Here is a 20,666-nt window from a genome sequence, read left to right as displayed (position 1 = left end):
GCCAGATTCAAAAATATTTCAAAATCATAGCTACTGTAGCACTCACTGATTAAAATTTCAACCTACAGGACTCTTACGTTCGCTCTAAGCACCTGAACACACACCACACACTCCTTCACTTTATTCATTCGCTCATTCAAGATGCTCAATACGTCGTTAATAACCAATGACGGTCCATTAGGTGACATTTGGCTTGCCGCCAACTACGACAAGAAACTAACCAAACACCAGCTTCTAAACACCAATATCGTTGAATCGGCAAAGTACATCAGTAACCATACACAACAACAACAACAACAACAAGGAACTCAAAATGGATTGTCAAACACCTCAAGCAACGAAATGGATGCGATTACATTGCGTTTATCTGGTCAATTGCTTTTGGGTGTGACAAAGATATATTCACGCAAAACAAAATACTTACTAGACGACCTTAATGATGTGTTGTACAAACTCAGAACCGTATTCAGGATGTCAAGTGGTGTCCAACTTGGACCTGAGGGTTTATCCAGCAAAGTCAATTTACCGCCACAACAGACTACAATTGCCGATTTGAATGCCATCACATTGAAGGATCAAGTTACAGGATTTGACTTGTTATGGCAGGAAAATTTACAGCTTGAAGAGGAACCAATCAATCCATTGGATACAGTCTTTAACAATGAGAACGATAGCCTGAGAGTTGATACATCTGTTGGATCCGTTGAGTACGGAAGAAATATAAACAACGCCGATGCTGCCGCTGACGATCATGAAGATATTGACTTGGATTTCGATTTGAATTTAGATGACGGCGGTGAAAGTTTTGCGGGCTCAATCGAGCTCGGAAGAAATGTTTCCAATGCCGGCGGCAATGATAGCCACAATTCAATGATGGGGGACCTTCACAAGTCCAACAATATCTTTGAATTGGATTTGGGCCAGCCATTGCAAACAATTGACGATTTTGATATCGATTTTGATGAAGGGTACATGTCGTCCTCTAGCGTGGTGAACAACGAGAACACGCTCAGCGAAACTCAACAGATACAGCCAAGAGCAAGGCAAAGACAAAGGAGAGCAAGAATAACTGATGACGGCGAGATGGTGGTTGTAAACAAAAGATTGGTGGTGGATTCCCAAGATCACTTACAATTGTCACTTGACACTTTAAGAGACAATGAACAAAACATGCTAGCTCAAAAGGATATCGACCGGTCCACTAACACAAATATGTCAAACAATGATAAGTTGCTACTAATCCAACAAATGTCTTTTCCAACTGCTTCGAAGAAGCGCAAGTTATGGGACTTTAGTGCTGATTTACACTTTAGGTTGCCACTGAAAGATATTGATAGCGACGATGACGATGAGCACAACAGCTCGTCTGATGACAATGACGATAGCATCGATAATTCCATGGACGATATTAGTGGGTCTGACAGTGAAAGCGAGAAGGATACGGCGCCAAAAGTGCGCAAAGCTGATGATAAAGAGGAAGAAGATGACGAGGAAGAATCGGTAGATGAATCTTTTGGATCGGACAGAGTGGGTGGTGTTGCCAAGAGTACGAAGCAAGCGGCAGAGGAGTTGCAGGACTTGTTCAGATTAGACGCGAGGGTGCAATTTGAAGATTTCGTGAAAGCCGATGAAACAGCATTGAGACCTTTGGGAGTAAAGAACAAAAACTACGTCAATTCGAAACGACAGGCATCCAGATGCTTTTTTGAATTATTGGTTCTTGCAACAAACGACTGTGTCAATTTGCACCAAGAAAAGTCTGACTTGAACTTATCGAGGTCTCTCCGGATAACGTCAAGGGACAATTTATTCAGCTATGTATAATTTATAGACCTTTATCAAAACTGTTTTTCGAAAGTTGCCAATTGTAGTCTTCATTAGTTAGATGGAGTGAAAGCAGCATCTTTTTGACAATCAAAATGCCGTTTCTCCCAGTAAACTTGACACCAAGTACGGGCTCCACTTCCTCCACTATTTTCAATAACGGTGCATACACTTTTTTTGAGAGATCCCAAAAATCCACATGAAATTTCTGCTTAAATGTTCCGACCGTTATGAATTGATAATCCATATGTGGTCTTTTGACAATGTAGTTGACAACGTATGCCGTAGATATAACCTTGAATGGCGCCACTTGCTCCTCCTTCCACAACCGCAAATTCCAATCTGAATGGGCAGTTATAACCAAGTTTTTACCAACAGTCTCTAGAGAATTAATCACCAGTTCATGCTCATCTTCATGAATCAAGCTCCATGATTCATTATACAATTTCCCATCAAATCCAGCAAGAACCATTTTCAACGCACTTTGATTGATTTCTCCAATCAAAGCTTCACTGCCAAGATACAATGCTTTTGATATCCGAACTTTTTTCGATTCGTCATCACACAACTTGATTGAATACTTTGGACGACTCAACACATTGGAAGACCATATATTCAATACACCTTCTTTTGACATCGTCAAAATACATTCATTAGTGTCAAGCTTTAGTGGCTGTAACAACACCAATGCATCCAAATGAGGTATCCAGTCTCTTTTGGCAATTAAAAACGTTGAGGGTGTTGACAATGTTGGCGAATGCATCAAGGAAGTAGTATGAGTCTCCCAAATACACAAACCACCGTTACTTGAACTTCCAATGACACGGTTGGGACTATTGACATCAAAGCCTATTTTTGAAACAGCTGGGATGCAAGTTAGATAATTGATTGGAACCAATTTCCCTCGTACTTGATCAAAGACTATCGCATCATAGTTTTCCGTGGAAGATTTTGCAAAACTGACAACAAATTGGTCCTTTTTATGCGACGACACATCAACATCTGTAATTCGCCTATCGAGTTTGAACAAATGAGACTCAACGACAAAGGACGTGTTAGGTCTAGATTCAACCTTTTCCTCATTGAGATCAACCAAGTGATGTATTTGTAACTGGTTTATGAGTTTGATTGATTTTAGTAATGCATCGTTTAGCTCATGGGTAGAGATTTCTTTCTTCGAGATTGGTGGAGATAAGACCACCAACCGTGTCTTTTTCTCATCATTAGACTCATCCACTTCCGCATCGGCAGAACTTGCAACCTGTATCCCAACATCAAACTTTGTCACCTGCGGATCAACTCGCCGTGACTGGGACTCCAGTGAAGTGGGTGCCACGGGTATAACACGCTCTGAGTTACTCTGGTGCTCATTTGTGGTCTGCGTTCCCACACTCACACCAAAGTGCCTTCCTTCTGGTTTTTCGAAAACTTGAGTAAATGTCTGAGCATTCCTTCTCTGTTTCAATTCCTGTAACCTCTTCCGCTTTTGCTCTAGTAATTGTTGTCTCTCCTCGGACATGTCACCATCTTTATCAGGCAAAACTGGTCTGCGATCGTACAAGACGCGTCGACACAAATTTTTTATTTTTTTATTTATTTTTTTTTTTCTCCGAATCTTCTTCATCACCAGTCACTGCCCACGTCCGAAACCATTGCAATGAATATTGACGACATCCTACAGGAGTTTGAGGAATCTGCGTCCAAGAGGTTACAAGAGAGCTCCTCAAACATTAGCCAAGATCTCATAACGGCTGCAATGAATGAGCGAATGGCGCCTGAGCTACTTCCTTACAAGGCAACTTTGATGAATTCAATCTTGACGCATATTTCGAATCAACAACAGTATTTACTAGATAGTCATGAGTACGGAGAAATGAACAGTGCAAATGGAATCATCTCGAGCGATTTCAAGTTGCAGCTAATGATTGTTGAAACTGATGTGGAGAGGTTGAGCTACATTGTTCGTTTGTACTTGCGTACGAGGCTCTCGAAGTTGAACAAATTTACTATTTTCTACATCAACAAGAGCAACAGCGAGGACGACGAAGGGGAGGGAGCAGAATTTCTATCCTCGGAGGAAAAGGAATACATCCATCAATATTACCTGTTGTTAACACTGTTGTACAACAATTGCTTCCTCAAAAAACTACCGCAGATATTAACCTACTTGGATGACAACAGTGGGGGGCAAAATATGATTGTCGCTCCCGATATTGACCAATTTGTATTTATTAAATGTACATCCGAAACACCAATACTACTTCATTTAGAGGACGATGAGTTGGAGTTGGTAAAGAATGGAGTCTACGTGGTCAAGTACAGCTTGATTAAGCAATATCTAGAAATTGGAGATATAATACTCATTTAGGCCAGCAATACGTTGTAGTCACACCCACCAGGACATTCCGAATTCCCTCCATCGACAAACCATTCTTTCAAACAACCATAGTGTCCTCGGTGGCCACATTTCAAACTCACGAGAACAACTAAGCCCTTACTTGGCTCGTTACAGTAGATGCAATTCAGCTGCATTTTGCGACACGAATCGCAGTACCAATACCCAAACTCACCTTTTCCATTGTGTTTTGATTCTTCATTGACCAACAACTTGGAACAGAACGAGCAGTAAAGTCTTATCAAGTCGGAAGTGTACCGCTTTGTCAATTCCTGTTGTAATTCTAACGGCGCAGAGTTTATAACGTTTGTAGCAATTACAAATTGCTGCTTTTTCTGCAATATATCAATATACATCAGCAACCAATCCAAACACTCTTCCTTTGTAATGACTGTAGTCGTTTCGTAGAATAAAAGACCCACGACTGAGCAAAAGACAATATCTCCTTGCAACTGTGCATAGTCAAGAGACTTTCTCAACAAATTCTGGAAACTCCAGACTCGCTCCTTGTCAGAGTTTAAAGAAGCTGACAACTTGGAATGAACCAGAAACACTTCGCTTACTTTTTCTTCATTTCCTCCCGGCAACTTTCCCACAGTAGGATCTTGTGGTTGCAACTTGCTCGACATCGCATCTCGTGGAGATTTCGATATGGACCCAACACTGTTGCTGAAATTGGGAGATCCACTTGAGTTGGGACTAGAAGTGGGGAAGGCAGCACTCATCAAATCAACATTTTCCCTTTGGAAGTCAGTCAATTGCTTTTCAGACTTTATCAGAATCGGTCGAGATCTGGAATGCTGACTTTGAACATCTTCATGGGCATCTCTTACCCGTGTGAAGCTATTTGTGCGACTATTCTTTGCCAGGGAAGCAATATAATGAGAGACACTGTCGCTTGGCGACCTACCCAAACTGTTTCCAAAATGGTTGGTATGTGTAGAGTTTGAGTTGAAAGAGCCGATAACGTTTCCCAAATCTGATTGAATGGATTGGTCTATATGTGACAGCGAGTTCGTTTGTTGTTGAGGATCCACAGTTGCTTCAACGGGCTCTTCGATGTACTGTTTCGGACTGGTTAATCCCAGGGGAAGATTTTCTGCCAACATCTTCCACACTTGGCAGGTACGGTGAAGTCCAACACCATTGGCCACATTGGAATTAAAAATGCAAACGTCATATACGCCGAATCCATCAGGAACTGACATCAAATAACCATTTGACAAAGTGTGGTGTATGTAGCCATCGCTTGACGGCAATGGCAATGCCACAGGCACAACATAGGGGGAGTAAAATGGAGTCGTTGTTTTTGAACCTTTTCTTGCTCTTATGGCAGAAGCTGGAGGAGGTGCAGACCCAAAAGACGTTAGAGATTCCTGCGAGGGGTTTTTGGTGAGCACTGGCCGTCTGGCTCCATAAACAGACCCGGAAGAGTTGGGTGGCTCAAAAGAATTCATGTGCCTTGAGATTGGAGGAGGAGACTTTGCACCTAGCTGCAGCATGGGGTTATAAGAATATGACCTGATCAACAGTGGCTTTTCAACTGGAGACGCACCAAGTGAGCTTGCCAGTAGCTCGGTGTCATCGTGATCATTGTGATGGCTACGCTCATCCCCCAGGTCATACACTTCAGTTCCAAACTCCTCTCCATAGCCAAGGTGATACTTGTCCTGATTAACCATCATGAAGTTGTCATTGGAATCCCAGGTCATTGCAATGCTATTCAAATCCTCCAAGGGTCTGCTAACATCTGGATCTCGCTGCAGGTCTAGATTGTACGTTGTAAACACATTGGATTTAGTCAATGCCCATATTTTGTGACAATGATCTTCGTTATGAGCCCAAACAAAGTTGGATACAGGCCTACGTTCGTAAGAATGAACGATGCGCTTTGGGATATACTTTCGATTTAGGTTGAATGTGGTGATTGTTGGATCGTCGTTGAGGTACAGACAAGCAATGTCGTAGTTTGACAATGTACTTGCACTTCTGTCATTGAATTCGCCTCGCTTCTGGCTATGGTTCGAATAAGGACTCCAGCGTACCTTCAAAATTGATCCATATGTATTTATCATAGACTCGGGGGTAGTTCTCGTAGAAGACTGACTATCACTGTAGTTAAAGATGCAAATTTTTTGATCCCTACCACCAGTTGCAACATACTCCTTTTCTGGATGTATATTCAAAGACAAAACAGGCCCTGAATGCAAAGTCCATTTACGATCCGGAGTTTGTGCATTGCTTGATAAATTAGATCGCAAGTCAAATTTACACAATGCTCCTGAATCGTGTACAGATAATATGCATATCTTGTTTCTAACTGCTGAATGAGGACTATATTGACATGCTCTGATAGGATCATTATGCAATGCAGCGTGTAACGACAAGACTGGCTTTGTTACCGAGGTTCTTAGATCCCACAATTTCATACTTCCATCCTGAGAACCGGAAACGAGGACATTCTCCGAGTCAATAAAGTCAAGGGAGTTGATACTTCGCTTGTGTTCTGTGAATCGAGTCTGTAATTTACTTTGCCCAGTCGGTGAAACCTTGTACACCAAAATAGCCCCGTTTGCAAGCCCACAGGCAACAGTGTTTGAACGTGTCCGGATGGTGTTGATATTGTTTAGTTTATTTGACGCTCTCGAAGTGTATATTGATTTTGTATCTAGCAAATTAATCTCTTGTAACACTCTCAGTTGGTCCTCGTTCATACACAATAAACGAAGGTAGTTTTTCCCTCCCACCACCGCATGATGTCGAATGTCATTGCCAGTGTTGTAGTTGCTTACCTGTACACCAACATTGAGCTGTGACAATGCTTGGGTCTCGCGTTCGCATGTAAATACTGGTTTTTGGTCAACCTTATCACCGAAATGAGCAGGAAGCTGTTTTGAGTTTCTTGAATTTAATGACGAGCTGGGCGAAACGGATTCATTGGACTGGGGTGTCCCTAGAGATCCATATATATTAAATGCAAACTTTGCCAACTTGTATTGACCTTGTGAGCTTTGGGACATTGAATGATATTTCATAGATTTCCGAGCAGAGTAACTTTTGGGGCGCTTTTCAACTTTTTTTTTTTTTTTTTTTTTTTTTTTTTGGTTATTTTCCCCCAACCTTTCCTCACCATTAGCATCGCTGGAGATTCCGTTCACCTCCATGACCTGGACAGCATATAACTTAGCCAAGACCGCGACTCAGCTTGGTGGTGGAATGGCTTTCTTAGCACTATTCGGTCTTTACTACTATCAAAGCTCGCTAATTTACCCCGCCTCGTTGAATGACGGACATGGTTATTGTGCTACACCGGATGAATATGGGATGCCTTATGAAGCAGTCAAACTCACCACAAGTGACGGAGAGACTCTTCAATGCTACTCTATGAAACAGGATCGCAAGAGCCCCAACTACACAAACAAAACAGTACTCATACTTTCGCCCAACGCGGGAAACATTGGTCACAGTTTACCCATTGCTTCCATATTTTACAAGAAATTCGGCTACAATGTCTTTATATACAGCTATAGGGGATACGGGCACTCAACAGGGGCACCAAGTGAAGTGGGGTTGAAGATAGATGCAGACACTGTACTTGAGTATTTGTCTGAAAATGACGATCAGTACCACCAATCTTCAATAGTGTTGTATGGACGATCCTTGGGCGGGGCAGTTGCTATTTACATCGCTGCAACGAAGTCAGCGAACATCGATGGAATGATTTTGGAAAACACATTTTTATCAATCCCAAAGACGGTGCCACACATTTTCCCGATTTTGAAGTACATAACCAGTTTTGTGCATCAGAAATGGGACCTGGAGCTGCTACTTTCAAGCATCTCACCAAAGCTCCCCATATTGTTGCTCAGTGCCCGAAAAGATGAAATTGTTCCACCACAACATATGGATGAAATCTACAGCCAGTTGCCAAGTGACTGTAAGGAGATTGTCGAGTTTGAAAACAGTTCCCACAATGACACTGTTTTGCAAGAGAGTTATTGGGACACAATTCATACATTTATCAGAGACAAGGTAAACCCTATCGGCTTTTAAGCGAGCGATTATTAAAGATACGGTAAACCTTTGTTGGTCTCCAAATTCGTTAGAAAATATACATTAATCGAAAAAAAAAAACACACACACAAAACAAGACCCACTATAAAACCAGTCTGACTTACATTAACTACAATACAATTTGAGCCTCTGCACCTCTAATGTTGGACGCATCGTGAGAAATGAATTCAACTTTCTGATCATCGCTTAATCTCAAAATCTTCTTCAACCTTTCACCCACAGTCTTCAATTTTGACTCATCGCAATCTTTAGTCCAAATACCGATCCTGTAAACTTGTTTTCTAATGTTGATGACAATTCCGTTAACCTCATTCTCATCATCCTCTATAGTTTCACCAATAACGGCTAACAAACCACGCAACCACAAGTCATTAATGATAGGAGTGGCTTCACCTTTACGGAAAGAATATTGCCATTTTCCTCCCTTTGCATTGGCTTCATCTTCCCATTCTGGTCTGACACCTTCCTTAAACAAATGGTAATCTGATTTCAAAGGTAATTGATTTGCTGGTGGGATGGAGTTGTAAATTCCCCAAAATTCCTCTACTGATGAGAAGGTTATGACTGGTTTCAATAAATCATGCCAATTCTCCGTCTTGCTGGTTTGAGGCTTAGTGTACCACAAGGTCCATCTGCTGTTCAATGGATGCTTAGCAGTAAACTCATCTTTCGAGTCGAAGACAGTCTTGTCTGATTGTTGTTTTGAATCCAAGGACAAATCTTCAGTTTTTTGAGCAAGTTCTTCAGACATAGTCTATAATCGTTAGTAAAAGCATTGTGGACAACGTGGGCAATAGCCTCGGGATGGAAGATGTACACATACGAGTTTGTATATTCAAATGACGACACTCTTTTGACACCAAATGGGTTTTTCCAATTGCAAAGAGAGAAAAATTTTAAAAATATCAAAGAAATGCAGAGACAGAAAAAAAAAAGTATCAACACTTTTGCACGACTCGACAACTATCGTCACAGTCAATGTCAATAAGTATAACATCTGTAGTGGATACAGTGAGGGCAAACTCGTAAGTGGTCTACCCAGAGTGGGACTGTAACAACGCCCACTACGCTGTTTATTTTGAGCGTGTTAAAGCAAAATTATGGGCATTCGCAAACTTTCAAGACGCCTGGATTGACAACTCGATACAGAAGCACCGTAAACGGGTTTATTTGCGGTCTACGAAGCTTCTTAGGACTCCGTCTTGAATGAAAGCACATGCCTTGTTCTTTGCACTTAATACCACCCATGGGAACCTACAAAGCATAGCTCAATAAACCGTAATCCTCTCCTTCTAAAATCTAGCTATACATCTACAACAATCCCAACAACACAGCGATCCCTCCTGCAAATCCTGCATATATACCATGCGTCATACAAGCGGCAGGTGCAGCAGCATCGGCACCGCCACTCGATATAGTGGTTTTATCATAAGACCTCACACCCCCAACTGATCCACTCAACGAGCCCATGCCGATATTTCCACTTTCAACCGCGTCACTTTGTGCATCCGTGTACGTGGACATGAACGTTTGACTAAAAGTCGTAGAAGCAGTCGTTAATTTTCCATTGATGGTTGTAGTGATCCAGACTATGGTGTTTGAGCTCGTCTTGGCATCACCTCCAGCACCTCCACCGGCACCTTGGTTTGCTAATCCATGTGCCATAAAAGCATACAGGAGAAGGGTCAATAGCGTGTATAAAAGTTGCATGTTTATAAGATGTGGGTTTTCCTTTTAAGAGTGTTTCTCGTGGCTTAATAAAGTGTGTAAGGAAGGAATGTCTCGACCAGCGTGGTGGATCCTTTTTATTTTTCTAGTAATTTCAGCGAATGTTGATGAGTTGCCTTATTGACTTCAGCTATCTGTCGTTGTGTAGGTGTATTGGTGCAAGTGTCAGAAAAGAAGAACTTATGGGAAAGAGTATTAAGTTCACAGCCTACAAATGTTGTTACTTTTTTTTTTTTTTCTCTCTCTTTTTACTCTTTAGAGCCTTTGTTGTCCCTTGCGGATTTTGTAACAATAGGCAAAAAAAAACAAAAAAAATAAAAAAGAAAAAAAAAGAAAAGAGCAAAGGGAGAAATCAGGGGAACAAATCGCGCACGTACACGCCCATATACATTGAAGTCATCACGTGAAGAGGTATACAGTGTTTGCAGTTTTCAAGTGGGACTGGAGTTGCCCGCTGAAATCCAGGTATCTTGACTCGCTAGCGAGCAAAGCTAGAAGAAGATAGTTGGGGCCCACATTGTGTAAGAAACTTAGAATTTGCAAGGGGTTTTGCAAGGACTGCATTGTGAGTGCTGATCAATCGTTTCAATTCATAGCGCAACAGCTGTCTTACAAAAGCCGTTTTGTATCCAGTGTAATGTACTCTATTGGACAAGCTGGAGCACTTGTTCGTTGTGCCTGTAGTGTAGACCATCGGTAACATTTCCTATCCGACTCTCTAAAGTTGAAACAGACAAAAATAAAAAAAAAAAAAATAAAAAGGAACTACGATGAGCATCTCGACTTACTCAGAACACCACATCCAATTAATCCCTAATGGCAAAGAAAACCCTTGCAGACGAAATAGCGAGCTTCTATAAACCAAAGAACGAGTTTGACATAGAAGACTTTGATAATGGCAGTTCAGCCAAGGATAACGTATTTCAGCATGAGGAGAATAACTCATCGGAGAATGACGAATTATCAGATGAGGAGTCGAAAAAAGAGCACTATGTAGTTGCCCCCAAATCCAAATTAAGAAGTCAACAGGGGCCAAGTTTAGGTCAAAAGTATACAGGAAATGTAGTGGGCCGAGATGACTTATACAACTCGAGCAGCGACGAAGACGAGGAAGTGGAATTGGAAGTGGAAGGGGAAGGGGAAGAAGACGACGACGACGACGAAGAGGAAGACGATGCAGTATCCAGTCAAGTTGAGTCTGAAGATGAAAATGGTGCCATCAACGGACACAATGACAACTCCGTGGAGGAATCTCAATCAGAGCCAGACTCAGTTAGCGAGGACTCGGAATCAAACAGGGTTCCAAGAAGACAATCTCCTGACAGACCAACGCATCAAAAGGAGTTGGTCAAGCAGCTCTTGACGAAAGAAAGATCACATATTGTCAACAGACTATCCCAATCGGCAATAAATGATACATTGAAAGGATACGCCGTAAAACAACAATACAAAACTTATGAAAAATTAGTGGATGTGAGGATCAAATTTCAAAAAGCAGTAAACAGTGCTAATCAACTACCCATCAATTCTGTTACTTACGAAGAGCACAAGTCTGAAGATAGCGATGGGTTACTTGATGATGTCAAACTTGCACTCTACGGGTTATTGAAGAATGTACTTTCGTTGAGATCGCAATTGGGAAGCACAAACATTTCTTTACCAAAAAAGAGAACCTTTGAAGCAATGTCAAGTGCAACTCGCGATGCCGATAATGATTTGACACGCCAGCGTGCCAGTATATTGAACAAGTGGTCTTTTAAAGTCCAGAATTCCTCAGGAAGCTCAGCCATGAATGCCAACAAATTCAAAGCAATCAACCAGTCATTTGAACAACAGGTGAAGAACAACTTGTCGGATATGGAAAGATTAATCAAGAGAACTAAGCTAAACAGGAAACAAGTTGTTCCATTGGGCTACGTTGAAGAAGAGAAAAAAGGTGCATCTGCTCTACAAGGTAACAACAACAACGACAACAACAACAACAACAACAACAACAACAACGACGACGACGTGGGTGAAGAAATGGCTCCACGTAAGAAAGCACAGGGCCAGGAGAACTCGTACATATTTGATGATGAGGACTTTTACCGTGTTTTGTTGAATGATTTAGTTGATAAGAAAGTGCAGTCATCAGATCCAACCTCAAACATCACCATAATCAGGTCGGCACAAAAGGCAAACAAGTTGAGAAACAATGTGGATACGAAAGCATCAAAGGGAAGAAAATTGAGGTTTCACGTACAAGAGCAAATTGCCAATTTTGAATCTTCTACCGGCGGGTGGAAGTGGAGCGATGACCAAATTGACGAATTCTTTGCATCCTTGTTGGGCCAAAAAGTGAACATGAACGAAGACGAGAAGGAAGCGGAAGTGGAGTCAGAGAATGAACTTGAACCCGAGTCCAATGGTATACGACTCTTTGGTTAATAGCCTATTATAGAAGTGAATTTACAAAAAAAAAAAAAATAAAAAAAAAAACAAGTAGACAATTTGATTTCTCTCTACGCCCCACCATCTAAGCAAAATGTTCCAATCAATGGCCAGGATTAAACTCAGTATCAATCACTTCATGTAAAAAAGTATTATCTTCAGACAAAAAAATTAAGGTAGCGTGGGTTTTTCCACATCGACATTACGTCTCGAGCCAAATGCACTCAGAGTCATCATTGAAATACCTTTGTAGTGATTGAATACTCCAGTTTAACCAAACTGTATGAGTTTAAATCAGCACCAAGCGGTCGCTAATTCAAAACAAACATTATAGCATACAGTTTAATTGGATGAAGTTTTGGTTGTGAAAAGAAGAAAGTGATGTGGAATGGGAAAATTTTTTTTTTTTTTTTTTCTTTTTCAATTCGTAGAGACGAGAAGAAGAAGAAGAAGAAGAAGAAGAAAAAGAAGAAAAGGAGCCAATGTCGTGAGCTGTAAATTTTACGTATGTCGCGTTTTTGTAAATACAATTTCTCAATTGAAGAGACTGGAGACACACACACACACACATCAGGACCTCAATTAGATCCACCACCAACAATGTCAAGTGACAGCAAATACAAGTATCGTGTAGAGATACAACAGATGATGTTTGTATCAGGGGAATCCAACGACCCTCCAGTCGAAACAACATCGTTGATTGAGGATATTGTGCGAGGTCAAGTGATTGAGATATTAGTGCAAACCACCAAGACTGCAAACAGTAGAGGGTCAAAGAGTATAGCGCCAGAAGATGTCATCTTTCTCATCCGCCATGACAAGGCGAAAGTCAATCGATTGCGTACTTACTTGTCGTGGAAGGACGTTAGAAAGAATGCCAAGGATCAAGAAGGCGGAGGTACAGAATCTTTATTAGAGGGCGGTGCAGATGGAGTAGCTGGCGGCCCAGCTGACGGCAAACTGCAACAGACATCGAATGACTCCAAGATGCTATCGAGGTACAAAAAATCCAAAATCAGACTCCCCTGGGAGTTGCAATTTATGTTTAGTGAACAACATTTGGAGACAAACGATGATAACGAGCAAGTGGACGAGGAGGAGAAAGCAGCCACTATTGCATCATTGAAAAGATTGAAAATGGCAGATGACAGGACCAAGAACATGACAAGAGAGGAGTACGTCCACTGGTCAGAATGTAGACAAGCTTCCTTCACATTTCGAAAAGCTAAGCGGTTCAGAGAATGGGCCAACATGGCACAATTGTGCGACACAAGACCCAATGACGATGTAATTGATATCTTGGGGTTTTTGACTTTTGAAATTGTGTGCTCGTTGACAGAAGAGGCGATGAATATAAAGAATTCTGAAGATAAGCTAAATCAAATACAAAAGGAGAAAAACATGGAGCGGGAAAAACAACCGAAAAAGAGGAAATACTTGTTTGATAGACCCGACGAATTGGCCAGTCCGATAATGCCATATCATATAGAGGAGGCGTGGAGAAGATTGCAAAAGACCGACTTTAAACATAAAGCTGGAAGGTCATTTGGAGGCGGAGTGGTTAAAACGCGGACGAGACTTATTTGACCACTACTTTTACTCTACTTTCAATGTTCCAGCTAGTGTTGACTTGTGTTGGAAGTCACGGTATTGTAGGAACTTTTTCAAACTCGGTTTGTCTTCGTTCAATGTTTTGGTTTCGAATATATCAAGTTGTGTTTGGAAAGCTTGCCATATTCTAGCAAACGGTAATAGATCGAGTGTAAATGGTGCTGGCGAAATATTGTAGATGAATGACGTCTCGGGTATACCTGTTGTAGGCTCCACGATATCGCTGCTGGAGCGGGTTGCTCTCTTCCCAAAGTCTTGGTAGTAGTAGGATGACAATTTTTTACTTCTGGAACCAATGAATTGCTGACACTCGTATTGCAAGTCATTGAATGTAAACTTTGGAGATGGAACCGTTGCATCACAATTTGATACCTGTTGTAGTTCACTCCCGATATTCAATTCAAACGGTAAACTCCCTCCAGAGGAGTCATCAACGCAATATATATCGAATAATTCATTCTCGGTCCTAGCTTGTGGGATCTGAGATTCACAACGGCTTTCATAAACATCACCACACGAGTTCAACTCGCAGTTGAATGCTTTTGCTTGCAAGTCACTCACAACGGATGCTTCACCCTCATATCTTGTCCTAATCACCACCACATTGTCCAGCTTCTTCTTACACAACATCTCACAACTCATTATACACCCACGTAAATCGTAATTATGGCCATTCCACATCTCATCAACAATCTGGCCAAGAATATGATCCTCAACATCAAAACCCTCCGACAAACAGCACATCCACAAATAGTCAACAACAAGCTTTCTCGACACTATACGATCATCAATAAAAACAATTGAATCATCCTCCTGGGCAAAATCAAGAAGGTTTTTTGGAATGTTCCACAATTCTTCACATGTGATAACGATTGGCCGTTTCGAAACGTTTATAATATCCTGCACCACCAGCCAAAATGTCTTGTCTTGTTCAAAGAGGATATTAACATCCTCAAAGAAGATCAACCCTGGTTTAGAGTCTTTGGAGTCATGAACAAGCTGAGTAGTCGACAACTCCTTCAAGCTATTGTAGATATCCTTGCGGCCCCTTGCCATTCCGCTATTGATCTCATGGACGTATCCATCCATCTCTTTCATTGAGGTATAAACAGCTGTGGATTTGCCAGAACCGCTTGACCCTTGCAATATGAGAAACGGCAGCGAAATTTCCTCTCCAGCTTCTTCCTCGACAATGAATGAATCGAGCCGCTTTTTCTTCAACCTTTGATTTAAGTTCCTCAAGGGAGCTTGCTCTCGGAGCTTTTCGAATGAGTTGCGTAACCACTGCGATATAAGGTCAATGTTTTGCCTATGCATTAGTAGATCTTGCATAGAATCGGGCCGAAATTTGTCAACCCACAATTGTTTTCCAGTCTCATTACCAAGTCTTTTAAAGATGGCATTGAGAGGAGCAGTCTTTTGGAGTCGTGGCAACTTTTTCAAAGCATGCTCCTTTTTGTTAACCTGTATTGTGTCGTAGTAGTATGTCTCACTCGCAACAGCTGCTGGCAGGACAGGCACATATCCAGAATGGTCTTCCAAATGTGCTGGTTTCCGCAATCTGGGTTTTATTTGGTCTCTTGAGCCACCCTCAAACACATGAAAGTCAGTTTTGTTCATCACTGGCGGGCTGATTTCTTTAGCTTTCTGAAGTGGACTCAACTTGATGTTACGACTCGCTGTCATCATTTCACTAAACAAATTCTTGCAGGATTTTCCACCACCTTGATTTCCCCTCGTAACAAAATAGCTCACTTTGGCCAACTTTTTAGGATCTACCTTTAATGTGACCATACAAGATTTGACCTCATCGACGTTATCATTTTGAGCCCCGAGACTACTGAACAAGTCTCGAGCCGAGGTCAGTTTGGCATTGTGGAAAATACGTGACTCTAGATCTTTCGAAGAGTGATCTGTACCAGTTTTGGACTGTGCGTTTGAAGAGTTTTGTATCCTCAGTAATTGCTCTGATGGTAGTCGTATGATGACATTACCGTCGAACGTTTTCTTGTACGACGAGAATAACGCCTTCACCGATGTGGATTTGACTTTGGAGTAGACCTTTTCCTCCAAGGTCTCCGTGCTTTGATCGTTTTTTGGAGCACTTGGTCTCACTTGTTCCACTTGCTCCACTTGTTTCAGTATTTTTACCTTTTTATTTCCATTGAGCAACGACGTTAGCATGTGGGAGTGATTTCGAGTGGATCCAAGTGCATCGGGCTGCGTTATAGGTAGAAGCAGTGGTGCTTCTATTGTATTCTGAGGTGTCGACTCCACTGTATCATCTTCCTTTGGGATTTGTTTTTGTTTATTTCCATTCAAAATTGACATTAGCAGTACTGATTCACAACTTGGAGACACGGTTTTCGAGAGAGACTCCGTAGATGATGAAGCACCATCAGTAGACTCACACGATCTTGCAATTTCTCCCACTCTCTTCATCTTCACCGCTCTCTGGTTCCCATTCAATAGTGACATCAAAGCATTGGGCTTGTTTTGAACGTGCTCGATGCCTGGTTCCTGTGAGCTTGTACGTAATGTTGTGGACTGCTCGTCAACATCCGTGATCTCGCTACTCGTATCCTCCTCCGATATACCATCCCGTTTTCTAACATCTTCCAGGCCAACGATTATCATCAAAGGTGTATATGCTTCAAGCTGCAAAAAAAAAAAAAAAAAAAATAAAGAATTGAAACTTGGAGCTCAGACGGAATTGTATATTTTTTCGAAACGCGTGTAAAGAGCAATTTCACGCAACAAAACATTGGAAGAGCGTTGCGTACACAAAAACAAAGAAAATTTTTACACAACCCCACCACCCAGATGCTATAGCTAAGCAGCAAGTTTCCTTGCTAGATAAAGAGACGTATAGAAACCACGAGTCGTACAGCGTCGTAGTAGGAAGGGTGACATTGTGCAACTATCCATTCAATGTAAATTTGGTAGCGCAACGACGGCATATCATCGTTGCTAAGACCCGCGCAGGAAGTTCAACTACCACTTATTAGCCGTCCTATACTTGTCTAGGCCATGGCTGGATTGAAAATAAATCTCAAAAAGAAAACGGGCCCTAAGAAACTACTCAAGAGGGAATCTGCAGATGACTCTAAAAAACTAATCGAATCGTACAATGGCGCATCAGAAACCAAGCACCAAGAGGCTGAACCATGGGTCATCAAACCAAAGAAGATTAGTCGCTCGATAGTGCAGCCACAACTGCATAAGCAAGAAGAGCCCGTTGAGAAACTTAAATATGGAGTCACTACATTTGCCAAGACCGAGTCAGTGCAAGCACGCTCCATTATAAAGAAGTTGACGTATGAATCAGATTCAGACTCATCAGATGACGATGATGCGGAGGATGGTGTGAAGAAAATTCCCGTGGAGGAATTTGGTGCCGCTTTTCTTCGGGGATTGGGATGGGATGGGAAAGACGACAATGATCAAGGCACATATGAAGAGGATGTCAAGAACCGACAGCGAGGTGTTACTTTGGGAATTGGTGCTAAGCCGATTGACGATGATTTGGCTAGGGAATTGCAGAACCAAGTAAACGATGCACCACTCCTAAAAAGAAGAAAGAAAGGCTAAAACCCCATTTTTTTTTAAAAAAATTCGTCAAAATCGTTCATTTACTATATACAGTTTTTTTTTTATGCAAGGGCGCCCAAACCTAGGACTAATAGTTGAGTAGCAATGGCACTGGCCCAAGTGTTAGTCAGGATGATCCTTTGCTCATCATCTTTAACCATGGACATCAAGTCTTCATACATGTCAGAGGCAATACCATCAAGCATTTTCGTTTGACCAAAGTGCTCGATATCTTGCAATTGAGAAACTTTTTCAATAATTGTAGTCTTTAAAGTTATTGGTGATTTTTCTTGGTTCACAAACCCAATCAATGAGCGCAAGTCGGATAACGAGATGTATGGCGTAGCGTTTGTTGACATTGGCAAGTTATTGGGTAAACTTGCCTGCAAGTCCCATAGTTTAACCTTGACATTGACCATAACGTATGATTCATTTGTATCTTCTTCCGGCTCTCTTTTAAAAGTGTGATAGATGGCACTAATGGCGTCTTTGAGCAACGACTCGTCATTGCCATTTTCAGTCGATGTATTCATACTTGAAATGTTTTTAAATAGTTTTCCAATAACGTCTCCAATGGATTGCTCGCTCTCTTTGTCCTTTGGAAGGGTTATATCAGCAATAACTTCAGCTTTCCCGTTTACAATCCAATTGAACTTCAGTTTCGGGTTAAATTTGGTAACTGTGCCTAAATCAATGGCGTCCAACTTGAATCTGATCAATTTGTCATCGGGCCCAGTTTGAGGGTCCAAGCTTTGCCTTTTGTGAATGGTGAATAAGGAGTTGTTGATTGCACCGCTGGCATTTGTGGCATTGAAAAAGTCCAATACGAGTTGATCGCCTCTAACTTTTGGCAAATCGCAGTTGAAAATGTTGATGCACATAGGTTCTCCTGCACTTCCATCATCAACCTCGATGAGGGAATCATAAATTTTAACATGTTCAAGCAAGTAGTTCTTGTCGACATTAAGGTGCTTTTCTGATGTAGCAGTTGCAATCAAGCTTATTTTTGCATTTAATCCATAAAGTTCAAGGTCATAAATTAAACCATTTCCCTCGTACCATTTGTTGAATGATAAAGTCACATTCATGGACTCGACTTTTGCTTGGACTTTGTAGTCACTAGCATCTTTGGATGTAACAGTCACATTCTTGAGTCTCAATTTGCCATCCTTAAACTCTGGTAAAGCTCCCTTTTCAAATTGCAAGTTGACGCCTAGACCGTGGGACAATATACTTCCTGAAATGTATCCGAAAATGCTATTCTTTGTTGCCTTTTCCTTCTTGTTGCTATTATCAAAGACATTGTCCAAGTAGTGGAGTGAGTACATCACCATTAATCCAAATGTCGTAGTACCCAATATGATCCACAACAAGTTTCCCATAATCATACCGGAAATAAATGCTGAGGAGATGTCTAGTTTGGAAGTTTTCTTGCCTCTGACTAGTGGCCACTTGACATTTATCCAAAACCTACTCAATCGACTGTTGGCTTGAGCTAGGAGTGCCGCTTTTGTAACTTTTTTGGCGTCAGTTACTGTTTCGTTGGTGTCATGCTTGTGGCTGGTGGGTGAGGATGATGCTTGGAAGTATGCAGATGTAGTGAAATATCGTGCACCAAGCGCACAAGCTCTTCTTCGTTCATGCAAATACGGCACAGTTGAGATGCCTCGTTTTAGTAGTATGCAACACCCCCTTACAAGTGGTAGTTGGGATTTTGCAATTGATTGCATGGCTGGCGTCCGCAAATACCTAGAAGCGAGCATTAGCGGCGCTTGCTTTCTTTAGCTTGTATGTATGTGTGTGTGTGTGTGTGTGTGTGTGTGGTGAAACTGGTGAAACTGGTGAAAACAGTGGAATAGACCTAATTCCGATGTAGAATGATATACCACAGTGGCAAACTCTTGAACAGACGACAAAGTAATGTTGTGATATAGAGCAAGGGAAATGAAAAATAGCCAAATTGTAGTTTTACCAGAACAGAAGACAGGAGAGAGAGCAAATGAAAAAAAAAAAAGAAAAAAAGAAAAAAAAAAAAGGGAAATAAAAGAAGTGAGAGAGAGAGAGAGAGAGAATTAGGTTTAATGTGCATCTCCCATCTCTTCAAATGAGAACAACAAGAAGAGAGAAAAAAAAAAAAAGGATCAATATGGGATGAGCTACTTACATATCTTCAAGAGATCCAACATAGCATATAATAATACACAACATAAGATGAGTGCACCCACAGCATTAAAGAAAGTAGAACAACAACAACAACAACCACAGGATCAACAACAAGATGCACCGCAACAACAGCAGCTGGGAGTGAACCAAGTTGAAAATGACGACGAAGAAATGCTCATTGATACAGAAAATGTACCCTTTGAAGAACTACAACAAGGCAAAAAATCAGACTCACAAACGGTCGAGCTTGACGAGCTGGGGAAACCCAAGTTCTCAGGAGAAGCCCAGTCTAATATGAAAGTCAAGTTGGAAAGCAGGAAAGTGCCAGTACCACCTCATCGTATGACACCATTAAAGAATGTATGGACTAAAGTATACCCTCCTTTAGTAGACCATTTGAAACTACAGGTGCGAATGAATCTCAAAACAAAGACTGTTGAATTGAGGACAAATAAAGCCACCACTGACCCGGGCGCATTACAAAAGGGGGCAGATTTCGTGAAAGCATTCACATTGGGGTTCGATGTGGATGACGCTATAGCATTGTTGAGATTGGACGATTTGTATATTGAAACTTTCGAAATCAAGGATGTCAAGACATTGACTGGAGACCATTTGAGTAGAGCAATTGGTCGTATTGCTGGTAAGGATGGTAAGACCAAGTTTGCAATTGAAAATGCTACAAGGACAAGAATCGTATTGGCTGATTCTAAAATACATATATTGGGAGGTTTCACACACATTAGAATGGCTAGAGAAGCGGTGGTGTCGTTGATTTTGGGCTCGCCGCCAGGCAAAGTGTATGGAAACTTAAGAACAGTTGCAAGTAGGATGAAGGAAAGATATTAGA

General features: G+C 41.4%; 11 protein-coding genes across 11 annotated transcripts; 6 read left to right on the top strand and 5 right to left on the bottom strand. All coding sequences in view use genetic code 12, as the record gives it.

The window, feature by feature from the left end:
- Positions 1–141: 141 nt before the first annotated feature.
- Positions 142–1,824, top strand: MCD1 (kleisin alpha; the record flags this gene model as incomplete). Its single annotated transcript, XM_051750795.1, has 1 exon — positions 142–1,824. One exon carries the CDS (start codon positions 142–144, stop codon positions 1,822–1,824), a length of 1,683 nt encoding a protein of 560 aa, XP_051609922.1.
- Position 1,825: 1 nt separating this feature from the next.
- On the bottom strand, positions 1,826–3,343 carry KGF57_001575 (uncharacterized protein; the record flags this gene model as incomplete). The annotated part of the gene is made up of 1 exon (XM_051750794.1): positions 1,826–3,343. One exon carries the CDS (start codon positions 3,341–3,343, stop codon positions 1,826–1,828), a length of 1,518 nt encoding a protein of 505 aa, XP_051609921.1.
- An 845-nt stretch (positions 3,344–4,188) lies between these two features.
- Positions 4,189–7,254, bottom strand: KGF57_001574 (uncharacterized protein; the record flags this gene model as incomplete). The annotated part of the gene is made up of 1 exon (XM_051750793.1): positions 4,189–7,254. One exon carries the CDS (start codon positions 7,252–7,254, stop codon positions 4,189–4,191), a length of 3,066 nt encoding a protein of 1,021 aa, XP_051609920.1.
- A 127-nt stretch (positions 7,255–7,381) lies between these two features.
- Positions 7,382–8,272, top strand: KGF57_001573 (uncharacterized protein; the record flags this gene model as incomplete). Its single annotated transcript, XM_051750792.1, has 1 exon — positions 7,382–8,272. One exon carries the CDS (start codon positions 7,382–7,384, stop codon positions 8,270–8,272), a length of 891 nt encoding a protein of 296 aa, XP_051609919.1.
- Positions 8,273–8,402: 130 nt separating this feature from the next.
- EIF4E (translation initiation factor eIF4E) lies at positions 8,403–10,003 on the bottom strand (the record flags this gene model as incomplete). The annotated part of the gene is made up of 2 exons (XM_051750791.1): positions 8,403–9,047; positions 9,626–10,003. 2 exons carry the CDS (start codon positions 10,001–10,003, stop codon positions 8,403–8,405), a joined length of 1,023 nt encoding a protein of 340 aa, XP_051609918.1.
- Positions 10,004–10,837: 834 nt separating this feature from the next.
- Positions 10,838–12,448, top strand: KGF57_001571 (rRNA-processing protein; the record flags this gene model as incomplete). Its single annotated transcript, XM_051750790.1, has 1 exon — positions 10,838–12,448. The coding sequence occupies one exon, from the start codon at positions 10,838–10,840 to the stop codon at positions 12,446–12,448; it is 1,611 nt and encodes a 536-aa protein (XP_051609917.1).
- Positions 12,449–13,051: 603 nt separating this feature from the next.
- SPT3 (transcriptional regulator) lies at positions 13,052–14,038 on the top strand (the record flags this gene model as incomplete). Its single annotated transcript, XM_051750789.1, has 1 exon — positions 13,052–14,038. The coding sequence occupies one exon, from the start codon at positions 13,052–13,054 to the stop codon at positions 14,036–14,038; it is 987 nt and encodes a 328-aa protein (XP_051609916.1).
- A 9-nt stretch (positions 14,039–14,047) lies between these two features.
- Positions 14,048–16,699, bottom strand: KGF57_001569 (uncharacterized protein; the record flags this gene model as incomplete). The annotated part of the gene is made up of 1 exon (XM_051750787.1): positions 14,048–16,699. The coding sequence occupies one exon, from the start codon at positions 16,697–16,699 to the stop codon at positions 14,048–14,050; it is 2,652 nt and encodes an 883-aa protein (XP_051609915.1).
- A 393-nt stretch (positions 16,700–17,092) lies between these two features.
- Positions 17,093–17,653, top strand: KGF57_001568 (uncharacterized protein; the record flags this gene model as incomplete). The annotated part of the gene is made up of 1 exon (XM_051750786.1): positions 17,093–17,653. The coding sequence occupies one exon, from the start codon at positions 17,093–17,095 to the stop codon at positions 17,651–17,653; it is 561 nt and encodes a 186-aa protein (XP_051609914.1).
- Positions 17,654–17,715: 62 nt separating this feature from the next.
- Positions 17,716–19,383, bottom strand: KGF57_001567 (uncharacterized protein; the record flags this gene model as incomplete). Its single annotated transcript, XM_051750785.1, has 1 exon — positions 17,716–19,383. One exon carries the CDS (start codon positions 19,381–19,383, stop codon positions 17,716–17,718), a length of 1,668 nt encoding a protein of 555 aa, XP_051609913.1.
- Positions 19,384–19,864: 481 nt separating this feature from the next.
- On the top strand, positions 19,865–20,665 carry KGF57_001566 (uncharacterized protein; the record flags this gene model as incomplete). The annotated part of the gene is made up of 1 exon (XM_051750784.1): positions 19,865–20,665. One exon carries the CDS (start codon positions 19,865–19,867, stop codon positions 20,663–20,665), a length of 801 nt encoding a protein of 266 aa, XP_051609912.1.
- Between the last annotated feature and the right edge of the window lies 1 nt (position 20,666).

Source organism: Candida theae, assembly GCF_024610275.1.
Source record: "Candida theae strain CBS 12239 chromosome Unknown scaffold47, whole genome shotgun sequence".
Lineage (NCBI taxonomy): Eukaryota > Fungi > Ascomycota > Pichiomycetes > Serinales > Debaryomycetaceae > Lodderomyces > Lodderomyces theae.
The sequence above is the reverse complement of the archived record's forward strand: the minus strand, read 5'-3'. Positions and strand labels throughout refer to the sequence as shown.